At 35.6% G+C, this 16,301-nt stretch overlaps 1 protein-coding gene across 3 annotated transcripts in view; it reads left to right on the top strand.

Annotated features, from left to right (window-relative positions):
* Nucleotides 1-15,816, top strand: part of TSC22D2 (TSC22 domain family member 2) — a 53,713-nt gene extending 37,897 nt beyond the window's left edge. For 2 of the 3 annotated variants that reach the window (XM_023215419.1, XM_023215420.1), the window contains 2 exons: nt 12,796-12,847; nt 14,092-15,816. In XM_023215419.1, coding sequence (XP_023071187.1) covers nt 12,796-12,847; nt 14,092-14,352 — 313 coding nt within the window. In that variant the 3' untranslated portion in view covers nt 14,353-15,816. Of the gene's footprint in view, nt 1-12,795; nt 12,849-14,091 lie in introns of those variants that run through there. The other variant, XR_002732269.3, reaches the window with a different exon arrangement.
* The last annotated feature ends 485 nt before the right edge of the window (nt 15,817-16,301 follow it).

A 16,301-nucleotide genomic window follows, 5' to 3' on the forward strand; every position in this document is an offset into this window, starting at 1 on the left:
AACACTTTTTTTTTTTTTTTTTTTTTTTTTTTTGAGACGGAGTCTGGCTCTGTCACCCAGGCTGGAGTGCAGTGGCCGGATCTCAGCTCACTGCAAGCTCCTCCTCTCGGGTTTACGCCATTCTCCTGCCTCAGCCTCTGGAGTAGCTGGGACTACAGGCGCCCACCACCTCGCCCGGCTAGTTTTTTGTATTTTTTAGTAGAGACGGGGTTTCACCGTGTTAGCCAGGATGGTCTCGATCTCCTGACCTCGTGATCCGCCCGTCTCGGCCTCCCAAAGTGCTGGGATTACAGGCTTGAGCCACCCCGCCCGGCTAAAAGCAAACAACACTTTATACCACTTTTCTTGCTTGCTTTTAGTAATATTTATTGTTGAATTTTCATATAACAGTACTAAAGGAAGACCTGGGATATTTTTAAATACCCTTTTTGGAAATTTTTATTTGAATTAAATTGGTTATATTTCAGTGGCCTTTGGAAAAATTTCCAACAGTAAGATAAGTTTATTTTACTCTAAATAATGAAACATCAAGATCCCAAAGAAGATCCGTAAGAACGTTACTGACGTTCAATACACAGGGATCCTGTGTTTAATAAGCCTTGTACAGGAGAATCACTTGAACCCAGGAGGCAGAGGTTGCAGTGAGCAGAGATCATGCCGTTGCACTCCAGCCTGGGTGACAAAAGCAAGACTCTGTCTCAAATAATAATAATAATAATAAGCTTTGTAAATGTAAATCTCAAGTCAAACAATTTTTGTTAACATATATTTTATGGCTGCATTAAATCTTTAACATTTAATTGAATACAAAAAAATCAATTTATTAAGGAATAACTAGGATTTTATTTTGGGTGAAACATAAATATAAAACCTGTTTCTTAATACTAATCATAATTGATTTTTATTCGTGTTTCACTGCATTGGGAGATTAACTCTTATTTAATTTTCCCAAGATACACTGGGAAAGTAGACCTTATAAAGTGTCAAAATTCAAATTGATCCAAATGATAAAAGGAACTAATTGGGTTGTTGTGTCAACTGTTGTAAACAGTCTCACATAATCCTTATAGCAGTCCTTTAATATATGTACAACTGTATCCCATTTTATAGTTGAGATAACTAGTTTCATTATGTTAACTTGCTAGGATCACCCCACCAGTAAGTGGGTGGAGTTTGGATTAAAAGTCAGCTAGCCTCACACCTGTAATTCCAGCACTTTGGGAGGCCGAGACAGGCGGATCACGAGGTCAGGAGTTCAAGACCAGCCTGGCCAACATAGTGAAACCCCATTCCTACTGAAAATACAAAAATAACTGGGCATGATGGTGTGCACTTGTAGTCCCAACTACTTGGGAGGCTGAGGCAGAGGAATCACTTGAACCCGGGAGGTGGAGGTTGTGGTGAGCTGAGATCGTGCCACTGCACTCCAGCCTAGGCAACGAGACTCCGTCTCCACAAAAAAAAAAAAAAAAAAAAAAAAAAACTAGCCTAATTCTAAAGCCTATGTTTTTAAACCATTTTATTATTCTTTCTGAATTCAACTTTTTGCTTAGGCTAGACAACTGCTAAGTGAGAGGTTGTCTTACCCCTCAATGTGTGACCCCAGAATGAAGTAGAGAACAGAAAATACTTTAGACAAGAGATAGTAAACTGAAACGTAGACAACTTTAATTCTTCAGGGCCTATATTTAGAGCGTTGACTTTATATTTGTTGAAAGTGAAAAGTGTAATCCTTGGCTGGGTACAGTGGCACACGCCTATAATCCCAACACTTTGGGAGGCCAGGGCAGGAGGATTGCTTGAGCCCAGTAGTTTGAAACCAGCGTGAGCAACAGAGGGAGATCTGTCTCTACAAACAAATAAAAACATTTTTAAAAAGAAAGATGTAATTCCTTGTTCAAACCCAATCCACTATAATTTTAGAAAACATTCCAAATGGAAAACATTCATTGGTTTATTAAAAATAAAGACTAGGCTTCCCCCCACCCCCAATATGATATATTCTGTTCATTTCACTAAGGAATGATGACCATGCTTGGTGCTCTCCCTTTAGTCTAAATCAGAATCAAGCAACTGTCTCTTTAAAAACCTGATGATACTCTTCTGAGTTTCGCCCTATTTTGAAACGGTTCCGTGACAACCTTTATTTATTACTGTACTTGGACTTTGGGGGACAGATTAGGAAGGAGACTTAAAGTAGCAAAGAAAAATTAGTTAATAACTTCGGAGCAAATTGTAGTCACGAAATCCTAGTGACTAGCCTAATATAATTTTATTTTGTCAAATACATTGTTCATAGAATTATACTTTTTCTAAAAAGCTATTTTAACTAACATTTCTGCACTTTCAAGAAATAGTCATAAAGAAAAGAAATAGACAAAATGAAAAGATGAGCAAAAATTATGTACTTTTCACTGGTATTTGGCTTTTGGCATATACATATACCATGGGGATAGTCTCATTTTTACTTTAGTTAAGTCTCATTGTAGAAATGGGATTGAGAAGATATTTAAACAAGGCATCTAAATAAGAATGACCTTAATAAAAAGAAATAACATGTAGAGAACGAGGAGGCAAATGTGAGGCCATTAGATGAATAAGTAGCATTCCTAAGAATAGTTTCTTCCCAAGCCCATCTTTTTCCACGACTCTTTACATGTTAGTGTTCTCCAGTGTTTTGGCCCCACTTGTCTTTTCATTGTTTGTGCAGGTTTGTCTTCTCCTATGGTTTGAGTTGCGTACTGCATTCTTACAGCTTTCAAATCTAGACTTCTAGGCCAGAGATTACTCTGGAATTCTCAATACCTATTTCCAGCAGCCTTCTCTCTATATTTCTCCAACAGGATTCTACATTTCCATGTCTCCAAATTCAGTAGTTCCAAGTGAAACTTAAATTTCTTTTCTCATCTTTATTTGCAGCGCTTTCTTTGCACATCTTTATTTGCACCACCTACTCCCCACCCCACTTCATCCTCCCCAAAATGTAGCCACCTTTCTGTAATACACCAGCCAACTCCTTCCTAGTTGCTCCAAGAATAAAGCCCTAGGCATCCTTAGCATTTTCTTTGTCATAGATAGTCTCTTTCCCTTATCATCTCACTGATCTCTCAAGATTCAGTGTGCTTCAGTTGAAACTTGAAATATTTTCTAATTCTTCTCACCCTTTTTTTCCTCTGAGGTACCAGTGTACATCTAAGTCTAGGTAACTGTCAGTCTTATACTATTTTTCCAGTCACCAAGAAATAATTTAAAGTAGCAGGTATTATAGTGTCAAGTTTTTAATTTGGGCTTATTATTGGTATGTGTTACCAATTACTTGGTATGTATTATTCACTCCTCAATAATATACTGTCATCAGATTAGGTAGTAGCTGCTATGTAAACAGTAAAATGAAATTTCTTTCAAGAGAGCCTGCTCTAAATGTTAAGTACTTCAATATCAAGGAAAATGCCACCCTCCTCATATCCCTTTATCCTGTCCTTTCTTAGATCTTACTCAGAGGAAGGAAATAATGTTTTCAACCTGTTAAACCTTGCCTATTGTTAGTCTATTAAGAAGTAATGATTTCATCTAATAAGAAATAATGCTAGGTATGATGACTGGTTCCTGTAATCTTAGCTACTCAGGAGGCTGAGGTGGGAGGATTGCTTTAGCCCAGGAGTTAGAGACCACCCTGGGCAACAGGATGAGGCCCTGTTTCTAAACAACAAATTTTAAAAATCGGCTGGGAATGGTGGCGCACACCTGTAGTTCCAGCTGCTCGGTTGACTGAGACTGAAGTAGGAGGATTGCTTGAGCCCAGGAGTTTGAGGCTGCAGTGAACCATGATCATGCCACAGCACTCCAGCCTGGGCATCGGATCAAGACCCCATCTCTAAAACCAACAACTAGCTAGCACACAAAGTCAAGTATCTTAAATAAATGTAACTCCATATTATTATAACATTTAAGTGTTAACTTGAAATAGGATATTTAACTTTGTTTGGAATATTTGGACTGCATAAATAGTGAAACTGCTGTGCAAATTTTACTTTTGTACCAGTCTTCAATTTTTCCAGACTAAATTCTTATCTCTTTGATTTTGAATATTTTCGTGGAATTTTAGTTCAGCTAGTTTTAATACGAAGTTTCTTTAAAATGGCTCTACAAGAAAAATGTAATTTTATCAGAATTTTACTACCAAATATTAAAATGATCCCCCCAAAATACCATAACTTGGAAATGTGAAAGAGATCTGGATAAAGAAGATAATGTTAATTTTAATCTTGTATATATATTGGGGGATAAATTTTTAATGTAAAGTTTTTATTGTGTAAGTTTACATAACTTTTTGTAGTGGAGATCTTTACCGCAAATTTTTATCATTTGCTTACCAGATTTACTTTGAATAAACAGAAATCACTGTACTGGGAGCTATAATCATAATTTACATCATATTTGCAGATGGTTATAATTCACTCTAAACCAAGAAACGGAATTTTTACAAATCACAAATATCACTTACGTTGATCATTGTTTTGTTTGTTGAATATAGTACCTTATCTTGCAGAATGAAATAGTTCCTAGAGAAAATAGAGTTGGCACCTTTTCTCTCCTTTCTCCCTTTTCTATTTTCTATCATTACTTTTCCTGTCCCATTTGTTCATGTCTGGAGTTTACACTGTACAAGATAGCTCCTTCATGAGTCATTTTCATTTTGGAACACGGTTTTCATTGTTCTTCAACATATAGTAAAAGTACTCTTGCTTCTATCTCTGTCCTGCATCCGCCTGCCTTCCCAAACAGAGAGCCACTTCCTTAATGTGTGTGTATCCTTCTTTATGTGTATATAAGAAAACCAATGTGTATTATCTTCCTTAATGTAAATTATAATGTATTGTACACACATCTGTACCTTTACTTTTAAAGATCTCCAGGATACATTATTTCCATCTCAGTACTGAGAAAAGTATCTTCATGGTTCTTTAATAGATGCATACTATTTAATTGAATGGATGGCTATGCCATGATTCATTTAACCAGAATTGTTGCTGTTATAAACAGTATTGTAATGAGTAGCCTTGTTAAATACATTATTTGCTATGTATATAAAGTATCTAGAGGATAAATTCCCAGATGAATGATTGCTGGCTTAAAGAGTGAATAATTAAGGGGAGGTCGGGAGAGAAGAAAGGAAAAAGGAGGCCGGGCGCGGTGGCTCAAGCCTGTAATCCCAACACTTTGGGAGGTCGAGACAGGTGGATCACGAGGTCAGGAGATCGAGACCATCCTGGCTAACACGGTGAAACCCCGTCTCTACTAAAAAATACAAAAAACTAGCCGGGCAAGGTGGCGGGCACCTGTAGTCCCAGCTACTCGGGAGGCTGAGGCAGGAGAATGGCGTAAACCCGGGAGGCGGAGCTTGCAGTGAGCTGAGATCTGGCCACTGCACTCCAGCCTGGGCAACAGAGTGAGACTCCATCTCCAAAAAAAAAAAAAAAAAGAAAGGGAAAAGGAGAGAAATCTGTTTTGGAAAATAGTATTACATTATAGTTTTAATTTGTATTTTTATTCTATGATTCAGATGTTGAGTCTTTTTTCATGTCTTTCTTGTTAATGTTCAATGTGAATTCCCTCCATTTTTCTATTGGGCATCTGGTCTTACAGATTTTAGGAAAATTATTAGAGACTTTTTAACTTTAAAAAAAAAATTAGGCATACAGTTACATAGTCCTCTCTCACCAAAGTATTAAAGAAATTCTAATTAAATGGGTTTATTTAAAGTTCTTAGTACAGATGGTAAGACTGACTCCAGACAAAGGGAGTCTAAGGTAGGACTTCGTATAGATTGCATGCTCTTTCATCTATGCTTTACTGGCTAGCCATTTGATAAAATTAACAAGATAAATATAAAATATGCTGAGGGCATTGGTGAACAAGGTTTTTGTAGAAGATGCTGACAATAAATACCAATCATTATATAAATATTTAACTGGGTTTTTAATAGTTCCTTGGTAAAAGCATTCATCACACCATTGCAGGACTGGCTACTTGAGAAAAAGTAACACTTAAGTTCTGTAAGTAGAAATTTTACCTGCTTGCTCAGGATGAATAATAGCTTTAAAATAACTTACTTTGTGTTACCGCTAATAATAATCTCTATGGGGCATTTTGGGTTTCTTTTTTTTAATCATGAAATTAAACATTATTTGTTTTACATTGGTAGAACTGATGGTCAATAATTAGAATAACATAACATTTTGAGTTCTTAGTTTATTATTAACTTCACCCAATTTTTATTCTTAACCATAGAGGTTTGCATTCAGCTAGAGATTGTCTACATGAATTTTATTTATTTAGGCCGTTTTGAAAGGAAAATTGTTATTTGTTCTTGAGTAAGCTATAAATATTTTTTTAGTCCCCTCTTACAGAAGAGTGGTGGATTTTGAAAATTATATTTAACCTCACAAGCTTGCTGAACTGTAGATTTATTCGATTTTTTCCTTTGTAATCAGTGACTTGCATTTTCTTAATTTTCTTTCTAAAAAACAAAACATGCATTTGTTAGAGAATAGGCAAAATGTTACCCAGGTTAGAATTAATGCATTTTAGTAGTAATGATGTTATTACAGTGCTTATTTTGGGAGATGGGAGTGGGTGGAATAAAGGGTATAGATGATTTACTGGAAACAGTATATGATTCCTGAGGACTGCCCCCAAAGAAAGGTATAGCTTCCTTCTGCTTGTGCGTTTCTGAAGAATCAGTTTCAGTTGGTTTGGGCAAGGAGGGGTGAGCATGAAGTACGCCAGATTTGCCAACTCAAAGGAGTTTGTATTACAAAAAAATTTGTGTAATTTGGAGAGTTCCTGTAGTGCATTTATAGTTGTGATTGTAACTCAATGCAAAGTTAGAGGAGTCTTTGAGTAAAACAAGGCATTTATTTTATTTATTTATTTATTGCAGTATTCTAATTAAAGATACATAAAATTTTTAAGACATCTTCAGCTTTGTAACAAACCAGAAGAACATTTTTGTTCTTAGCAATTAGGTAAACTATATTGGCTATAAAAAGATCACTAAGCAAGTGCCTTTTCTAAGAGGTTCCCTCCCTTATTCTCAGAGCTGAACCTCTTCTAGGAATATGCCACATAAGATAAATGGCATATTCTGAGCATGGTTTAATCTTTGGATCCATGCTTATGGTTTCACAACTTAACATTTGGTACTTCGTTAAAGCACTCTTAATAATATACATAATTCTGGATTTATTTCAGGTCACTAGAGATTATTTTTTCACAGTCTTACTATTATGGAAGAAAATACATGTGTTTTGACATTAGGTCCAGGTTTGAATCCTGTTCCTAGTGTTGTGTCTTTGAGCAAGTTACTTGACCTCAGTTTCCTCAACTGTAAAATGAGAATGTTGCTCAGGCTTGTTGTAAGGACTCATTAAGATAAGGTGTGCCTGCCCTAAAGTAGACAATCATCAAGTTTTCTTTTCCTCTATCTTGTTGATTTGTTAATTAGCATTTGTATCTAGGGGAAGATGGAAAGACAAAATAGTCAAAATATGTCCATTTTGAAAAAGAGAAGTAGTTATTTTTCTTAGAGACAGGTCTGGCTCTCTCACCCAGGCTGGAGTGCAGTGATGAACCCTGAACTCCTGGGCGCAAGCAAGCTTCCCACACAGCCTTCTGAGTAACTGGGACCACGGGCTTGCCTTCTTTTCTCTTTTTTCTTTTCTTCTTTCTTTTCTTTCATGGGTTCTCACTATGTTGCCCAGGCTGAATTTTTTATTTTAAATAAGTAGTCATGATGTCTCTGTCCACATTACTACAGGTAAAGAAAAAAGTTGGTTTCTCATAGTTTTTTAAAAATAGAGATCAAGGCCGGGTGTGTGGCTCACGCCTGTAATCCCAGCACTTTGGGACGCCGAGACAGGCAGATCACCTGAGGTTGGGAGTTCGAGACCAGCCTGACCAACATTAGAGAGTCCCCATCTCCACTAAAAATACAAAATTAGCCGGGCATGGTGGCACGTACCTGTAATCCCACCTACTCAGGAGGCCGAGGCAGGAGAATTGCTTGAACCTGGGAGGAGGAGGTTGCGGTGAGCCGAGATCGCGCCATTGCACTCCAGCCTAGGCAACGAGAGTCAAACTGTCTCAAAACAAAAAATTAAATTAGATTACCTGTTTCTTTAGTGATTTTAACTTGTGAAGTTGGAAATTCTTCATCCGTCATCTTGCTTTCTCAGTAATGTTGCAAGTAATCTCATGGTAAGACTAAGGAAACCTAGGAGGAAAAGCTGTGGTAGGGAACCAGTTAAGATCAATTAAAAGATGAACAGCATGGAAAGCCAACCTGTCTTACTGTAGCATTGATACTTTGAGTTTTACTTTTTCTGTGAGTGTAAGTATAATTAGCTTTAAACAGTGAATTCAAGCTCATTTATTTATTTTGGAGCAGCAATTCCGGTAAATAAATACTTTCCTATAGGTCTTTCTTACTTTCCACAGCTCTATATTTCTGTTCATTCTCTCCATATCCACAAGTTTTAATGCATCTATAAATGCTAATAAATGTTTGATTTTTATTTTAAGAATAATTCATAGTAAATAGAAAGTTTGTTTTAAAAAATTATCTTTTGACTTTATTTAGCACTTCTAGTTTACCATAATAGTTTAAAAAAGAAAATTCTGGACTCATTTTTCCCTCATGCTTCTGTGGCAGTAATTGTAACACTTGGTTTAAAATTGACGTATTTCAGTTTGAGTGTGTATATACACATACACACTAATCTGAAATATTTGTTTATACTACTACCAGTATAGGTTACTGGGTATATATACTTTGTGCTGGGAATAAAGACAGAAAGTCTTTTCTTAGGGAGCTTAAGTTTGGAAACTGGTTAACCATCAAAATATAATGTGCTGAATGTGATAATTAAAAGGAAAACAAGGTATATAGTATTACAACGTTAGGTGAAGGAAGGAAATTATTGATTCTGCTTCAGTTGATCTTTCTCATTTTAAAAGAGAGTCAAATCTCAGTATGATAGCTTTGAACATAATAGAAAAATCTTGATACCCTCATTGAAACAGTATTTTTAAACCATATTCTGGGATCTTGAAATAAAATAGTCTCTTATTTGCTTAAGACTACCATATTGGTGTCTTCATTGTAAATCTGGCTGTTTAAAGCAGTGGTTCTCAAACTTTAGTTTCTGTCTGAACCGCCTGGAGAGTTTGTTAAAATAGATTATGGGCCCACCTCAAGAGTAAATCTGGGGTGGGTCCAAATATTTACATTTCTAACAAGGTCTGGGTGGGTCCAAATGTTTACCTTTCTAACAAGTTTCCAGGTGATGCTGATGCTTCTGGTTCAGGGACTGCACTTTGAGAACTGATTTATCTGAACTTAAAGAATTTCAATGCCTTCCTCATATGAACCAATAATTGTTTCAAGTCTATCATATCTAATTACTGTCAGTATGCATTGAGTTGCTGTGTGCTAAGCACTGAATTCACTTATTCACAAAGGTGAAGAAGTTACGGAACCTTTCTCGAGGAGCTCAATCTAATAGGATCAACAGTGGTAGTATTATAATACTCAAAGTAATCACCGTCTGTATTGAGTGCTCAGTGTGCCAGGTACTGTGCTGAGCATTATTGAAACTCATTTAATCCTCACAATTGGCATATAATCCTTATTTTAAATGAAAAAACTGAGGTCTAGAAAGGTTAAATAATTTCCATATAGTGAGTATATGGAGGAGCCAGAATTTGCTATTCTGCCTTTTTGCACTACAGAAAGTTTGCGAAGATTGGTAGACCCCAGAAGGGATGGAATAATTGGCTCTACCTTAGAAAATCAAACAGCATCACAGAAGAGATGGCACTGGAGCATCTTAAGGGACAGGTGTAAGATAGCCAGATGAATTGGAACTGTGAGCATTTCCAGCTGAGGGAGCAGTTTCTGCAAAGCCAAGGAAACCTGAGAGAACATATTTCAACAGACTGCAAATAATTATATAAGACCATAACACAATAGGCAGATGGAGTATAAGAGGAAAACAGATTGTATAAGGCAGAGGTCAAAGTCATAAAGAATTTTATGTACCAGGCTAAAAAGTTTTAAAAATAGAATTAGGCTTCTTAATTTTTCCTCCTATAACTTTCATTTGTAAGCCTGCAGTTCTCAAAGCATAGTCAGACAGCAGATTCCACATCATCTGGGAACTTGTTAGAAATGCAGATTCCTGGTTCCATGCCTACTAAATCAGAAACTCTGAGGGGGAAGCCCAGCAACCTGCGTTTTAACAAGACCTCCAGATGATTCTGGTGCGTGCTAAAGTTTGAGACCCCTGCAGTAGGTTATAGAATTCTTGAATAATAGCCTTCAAGATAGTTAAAGGTCACTATAGTGGTAGTAATTATATTTGACACTGATTTATTCTATTAGAGTATAACACCTAATAGTTGAAATATTAATACCTGTTAAGGGATACATCTTCATCATTATCTATTTATATCTTGCAAACCTGTTTCTTCTGTTGTCAAAAGAGATCTTAGGAAGAGAGTTTGTTAGATCACCATTCAAAGAATAGCATGCTAATTATTCTTCCTTAGCTATGGGAATCATTTTAAAACTCGCTGATTTTAATTATCAAAAAAACAAAACAAAACAGTAAACCCTTTTTTAAGGGTTTTGGGGTTTTTTGTTGTTTTACTGCTTATTAATACATAAAACTGATGTTGTAGTTAGTATTTAAGGTGTGCTATTTAAACCAAATGTGTTGAAGGAATCAAATGATTTAAGTCATGAAATGACTTAAAAGTAATTCAATCTTTCCTTGCCATGTCAATAAAAATATAGAACATATAATCTGGGATTCCCAAGCAAGCTAATCTAAATGCCTCTCACCGTCTTTTTTGCCAAAACGTATTCAGTATTTGTGGTGAATGTATCTGCATGGTATCTGGCACTGACGTACATATTAAAGCCTTATGGTTTACTTAGTGGTTCTGTAGTTTATAGTTACATATAGTCACACTTTGCACAGCTCACTAAAAGCATTTAAAGCCCAGCATGTATAAAGTATTTTTTAATGATCCATAAATCCTTTATAGATGTTAGATACACAAAACCTCTTTTCATCTTAGAAATACTAGCAGCAAGAAGTGAAGGTCGTATGCTGTAATTAATGTGGTTAATGCTCAAATAAACAAACTTAGTTTTCCATCTAATGATTTAAGGTTTCAAGGATTTAAAAGTGGAAAATCCATTGAGGCATTGACACAACCCCTTTGTTTTACAGATGGGGAAACTGAGATCCAGGGAAGTTAAATAGGTGATTTGCTGATGGTCACATAGGAAATGAATAGCAGGAAATCATAGGACAGGATATTTCTGAGCCTCAATCTGATATGACATTGTGGGTCCACACCATCAAAGTAAAGTAGTTTCCATGTATTTTAGCACTAAAATCTTAGGTGGAGTATACTTTAGGAAGAGTATTTAGTAACATATAAAAATTATCTTTTTGTATTGATATAGTAAGCTAAAGTATCAGATTTTTCTTTACAAGAGTAATTTTTAAAAACCTAATAACTGTTTTTTGAAATAAAATTAAAAAAAAAAAAAAAACAAGAAAAGGGTATAAATTCCAGCTATTCTTACTACTTAATACATGGTAGAATATAAACCACCAAAGAGGACAATTATTCAGCCTTCTGTGTTGTTATCGTACAGTTGCTAAGGTGATATTTGAACTTGGAATGTGCTTACAGGCTGGATAACTTTTCAGTTATTCCCAGGAAAAACTGATCTAAACCACATACCTTATAGGTGATTAGGTTATTCTTGCCAGCAAGTAACCTACAAAGACATGTAGGTCTGCCAGAATGTTGAGTTTCTTTTCTTTTTTCTTTTTTTTTTTTTTTGAGATGGAGTTTTGCTCTTGTTGCCCAGGCTGGATTGCAATGAATGGCATGATCTCAGCTCACTGCAGCCTCTGCCTCCTGGGTTCAAGCAGTTCTCCTGCCTCAGCCTCCTGAGTAGCTGGGATTACAGGCTCCCGCCACCATACCTCGTTAATTTTTTTTGTATTTTTAGTAGAGACGAGGTTTTACCGTGTTAAGCCAGGCTGGTCTGGAACTCCTGGCCTCAAGTGATCCTCCCACCTCGGCCTCCCAAAGTGCTGGGGTTACAAGCGTGAGCCACCACACCCGGCTGAATGTTGAGTTTCTTGTTAACCAATCCTGCCCAAAGGCTTTCTGAAGCATTTTTAGAAGCCATTAAAAATTTTTTTAAAAACTAGATGTTTATAAAACTTAGAGCAGAAAAGTCTTACTAAGAGGACTAGAAAAAAAAAAAGTCAAGCCATCTTCTGAATTTTACTACAATAAGTAATTATTGGAATTTCTACATGAAAGGCAATTAGAATATATAGTTGGTTAATGAAGAAATTTAAAAGATACAGAGAAGGCACTGCCCATTTAAAAGTATCCTTTTAAAACCACTGAACAGAGAAATTCTTAATACAATTGAGAGTTAAAATAGCATACATATATCACAGGCAAATTAGAAATGTTGGCACTACAAAAGACCTGTAGAAGTTGTCAATTTACTAAGACTCTCATTTTAGAAATGAGAGCTTTGAGTACTGAAATTGTTAGAACAGAATAAGCTATTTTAAATTACTATATATTTGGTTTTAAGTGAAGCATGAATGTCTTTTACATTCTTTTAAGAGTTGGAAGGGAGGTTAAATTTTTTAGAATAATTTAATGACATATTCTAATTTTTTCCAGTGCATCTGGGGGAGGTGTTGTAGCCATTGACAACAAAATAGAACAAGCAATGGTAAGTAAAAGTTTACAGTTCTCCCATTTCATAGATTGTTGGTTGTATGGAACACTTAGCTTTTGTCAATTTTAGAAAGCAAATAATTTATTTAAACCAAAGATGACCAAATCATGTTTTTTGATAATGAGATTTCATTGTAGATGCCAGAACATTGAGAATTTTTAGTCTAGAAATACTAATTGAGTAAATATTTCTCCCATTTGAATATCTCACATTTCATGCATTATCATTGATAAGGGCCATTGGTGAGGGGGCATACATATTTAAAGACAACATGTTCCCCAAATATTTCAGCATTGAAAATACTTTACAGCAAAAAAGAGTATTAAAGCAAAAACATCTAGAGGTCTGATGGAAGTAGACTATAAGTAAGCTATAAGTAGGCCAGGCACAGTATCTGTAATCCCAGCACTTGAGCTGAGGTGGGAGGATCAGTTGAGGCCAGGAGTTTGAGACTAACCTGGGCAACATAGCAAGACCCTGTCTCTACAAAAAAAAAGTTGGTATTTTTGTTTGTTTTGAGATAGTTTCGCTCTGTCACCCAGGCTGAAGTACAGTGGCACGATTTTGGCTCACTGCAACCTCCACCTCCCAGGTTCAAGCGATTCTCCTGCCTCAGCCTCCTGAGTAGTTGGAACCACAGGTGCATACCACCACATCTGGCTAATTTTTGTATTTTTAGTAGAGACGGGGTTTCACCATGTTGGGCAAGGTGGTCTCAAACTCCTGACCTCAGGTGATCTACCCGTCTCAGCCTCCCAATGTGCTGAGATTACAGGTGTGAGACCTTACAGGACTGTTAGTCTCAAACTATTTTTTTATCCTAAAATTTTAAAGTCCAAAATGTTATCTTTAAAGCAGTACTATGACTAGTTTAACATCAAACAGCTTTCCATTGGAATATTGTTCCTTTGTTCTCTTGATCTACCATTTTAAGCATGTGATTTTAACCTTTTTTTTTTTTTTTATTCTAAGCCTAAAGAGTTGACAGTTTAAGAAGCTAGTATTTTTTGGAAATCGTCCCAAACTTTGAAAAGAAAATTCTGAGCTCACTGCTCTAGTTGGGAACTGGATTTTTTCCAACCCATCTTCCATAGGCTCGGTCAAGATAAAGCAGAAATCTTAAAAGCAAGACCAGGAAAACTAATATAAAAACTTAAACGGCACCAAGTAGGCCAGAACCAGATAGCACCACCTTTACCTTTTCACTCTTTTGACATTCCTAATTTTGTTTTTCACAGGATCTGGTGAAAAGCCATTTGATGTATGCAGTAAGAGAAGAAGTGGAAGTTTTAAAGGAACAAATAAAAGAATTAGTTGAAAGAAACTCTTTACTTGAACGAGAAAATGCACTGTTAAAATCTCTTTCAAACAATGATCAATTATCCCAACTCCCAACCCAACAGGCCAATCCTGGTAGCACTTCTCAACAGCAAGCAGTGATAGCACAGCCTCCGCAGCCAACGCAACCTCCACAGCAGCCGAATGTCTCCTCAGCATAAAGCTTTCTTAAGCCTCATTAAGAAAAAAACTGAAAGCAATCTATCCTTGTGTGCCACTGGTGTTCTTTCCACTTTATACGAAAGCAAGTAGCCATGCTTTGGTTGTGTGTTTGGCCTTTTCAGTATTAGACAATCATTCTACAAGAGCTTTTCCTCTCTCTGAAATGTCATGCAGCGCTGTTGATGTCCAGTTCTATGTCATCAGTACACAAGGAGAATAATAGATGGGGTTTATTAAAGCGAGCAAAGTCTGCATTTTACCTGGTGCGCATGAGTGGGGTCTTTAAGAGTTTGGTGGCTCTCCCATGTTTCCTATTACCCTTGGATTTACCCTGAGCCTTCCTGTCACATTATAAATAACAGTTCATCTAAAGAGCCACTTTTCTTTCAATATCAGTAACATTTGCCTACATAAGTTTTCATTTATTTGTGTTTTATTTATTACAGGGCTGCTATTTTCATAATGTACATGAACAATGTCACAGAACTTTTTTAATTTTTTTGAATAATTATAAGTATCAGTAAAGGAAGTGAAAGACAGGATTGCATTTAATAGATAAAACGTTTAGGCAATAATTGAACAAAAGAATCCTGGCATATTTCTAACACTAATGGCAATTTACTTTTGGTATTTATTTTCAGTAGTAAAGACCCAGCTTGAATGTAAATTTTGTATAGTGTAAGTATGAAGAACATAGTGCAACTGTACAGGTAGTCACCAGTTATTGTGATATAATAAATAATTGGGCTATTTTGATGAAAACTTTGTTCATTTGTTTCTACTTTCTAAGAGAAATTGCCACGATTCCTCTGCTTTTCAACATTTCGTATGACTTTTTTTTCGGGTGGGAATAAAAAGCTGTGAAATTGTTCAACCTACTTTGTAACCAAAGAAGCAAAGCTGTGTAATGGAGTTTTTTTTGTTTTTTTTTTTTTTTGTCTTTTTTTTTATAATGCACATTCTTTATGTATTTTTATTTAGTGTTTTCTCAGTCACAATTTTCTTTGCTGTCTAGCATGATCTGCATGACCTATAATCTTTGAACCACTTTCGTACCTCATGTTTTTATCCAGCACTCTTATTGTAATATGTACTAGTCTGTGAACAATGTCAAATAAAAGAGAACGAACAGGTAGTTTGGTGGAGCTGAGCTAGTGTACGATACACTAGTTGTAAAAAAAAAAAAAAAAAGTGAGCCATCTTTTGTTCATTTAAAATGGTGTTTTGAATTTCGTATGCAGAAAACGTTTTGTTACATTGCAGATTTTAATGTATTTAATAAATGCAACATGCAGATTAAGTGCAGTGTATACTGAGTATTTAAATTAAAATGTACATTTCATAAATACAGTTTCAAAAGAAAGCATTTTGTGTATACTAACACATTAAGTGTATGTCAGAAATTGATGTATAAATATATATTTTAACACATTTTCTGAAATTAAACTGCAGTTTTGTTGAAATATTTGGCTCTATATGTGTTCAAAATTTGACTAGATTTGTATTTTCACAATTCAAAATACTCCTTAAAGACCTGTTAATAATGACTTACTGATAGTTCTTAAATTTTCAAAGTAAAACAATTTAAAGAATGCAAGAATAGTGAGCAATATTTGTACTCAATATTCATAGTATGTTAGTGATACTTAAGTAGGAAATCCTTGTCTACCAAAACTTTTACTTGAATTCAGAAAGGTGCCTGTAGAAATTAATATGCGCTGCATCTGTAGCCAGCTAGCTAATCAGAGTTAATGAGACCCAGTAGTTAGTTCTCCCTGTTAAAAGACGTGTTTAGTTGAAGTAAAAATTTAATCAGATTAGCCACAAACGAGGCATAAAATTGGGATGTACACGAGATTGCCAAATATTTTCTATTCTAGTTGCGCTGTAAGACATTGAACAAAATGTTAATGAATAACATTATAAATAAAGGAACTAAGTACGTAGG

This window comes from Piliocolobus tephrosceles, chromosome 2, assembly GCF_002776525.5.
Source record: "Piliocolobus tephrosceles isolate RC106 chromosome 2, ASM277652v3, whole genome shotgun sequence".
Lineage (NCBI taxonomy): Eukaryota > Metazoa > Chordata > Mammalia > Primates > Cercopithecidae > Piliocolobus > Piliocolobus tephrosceles.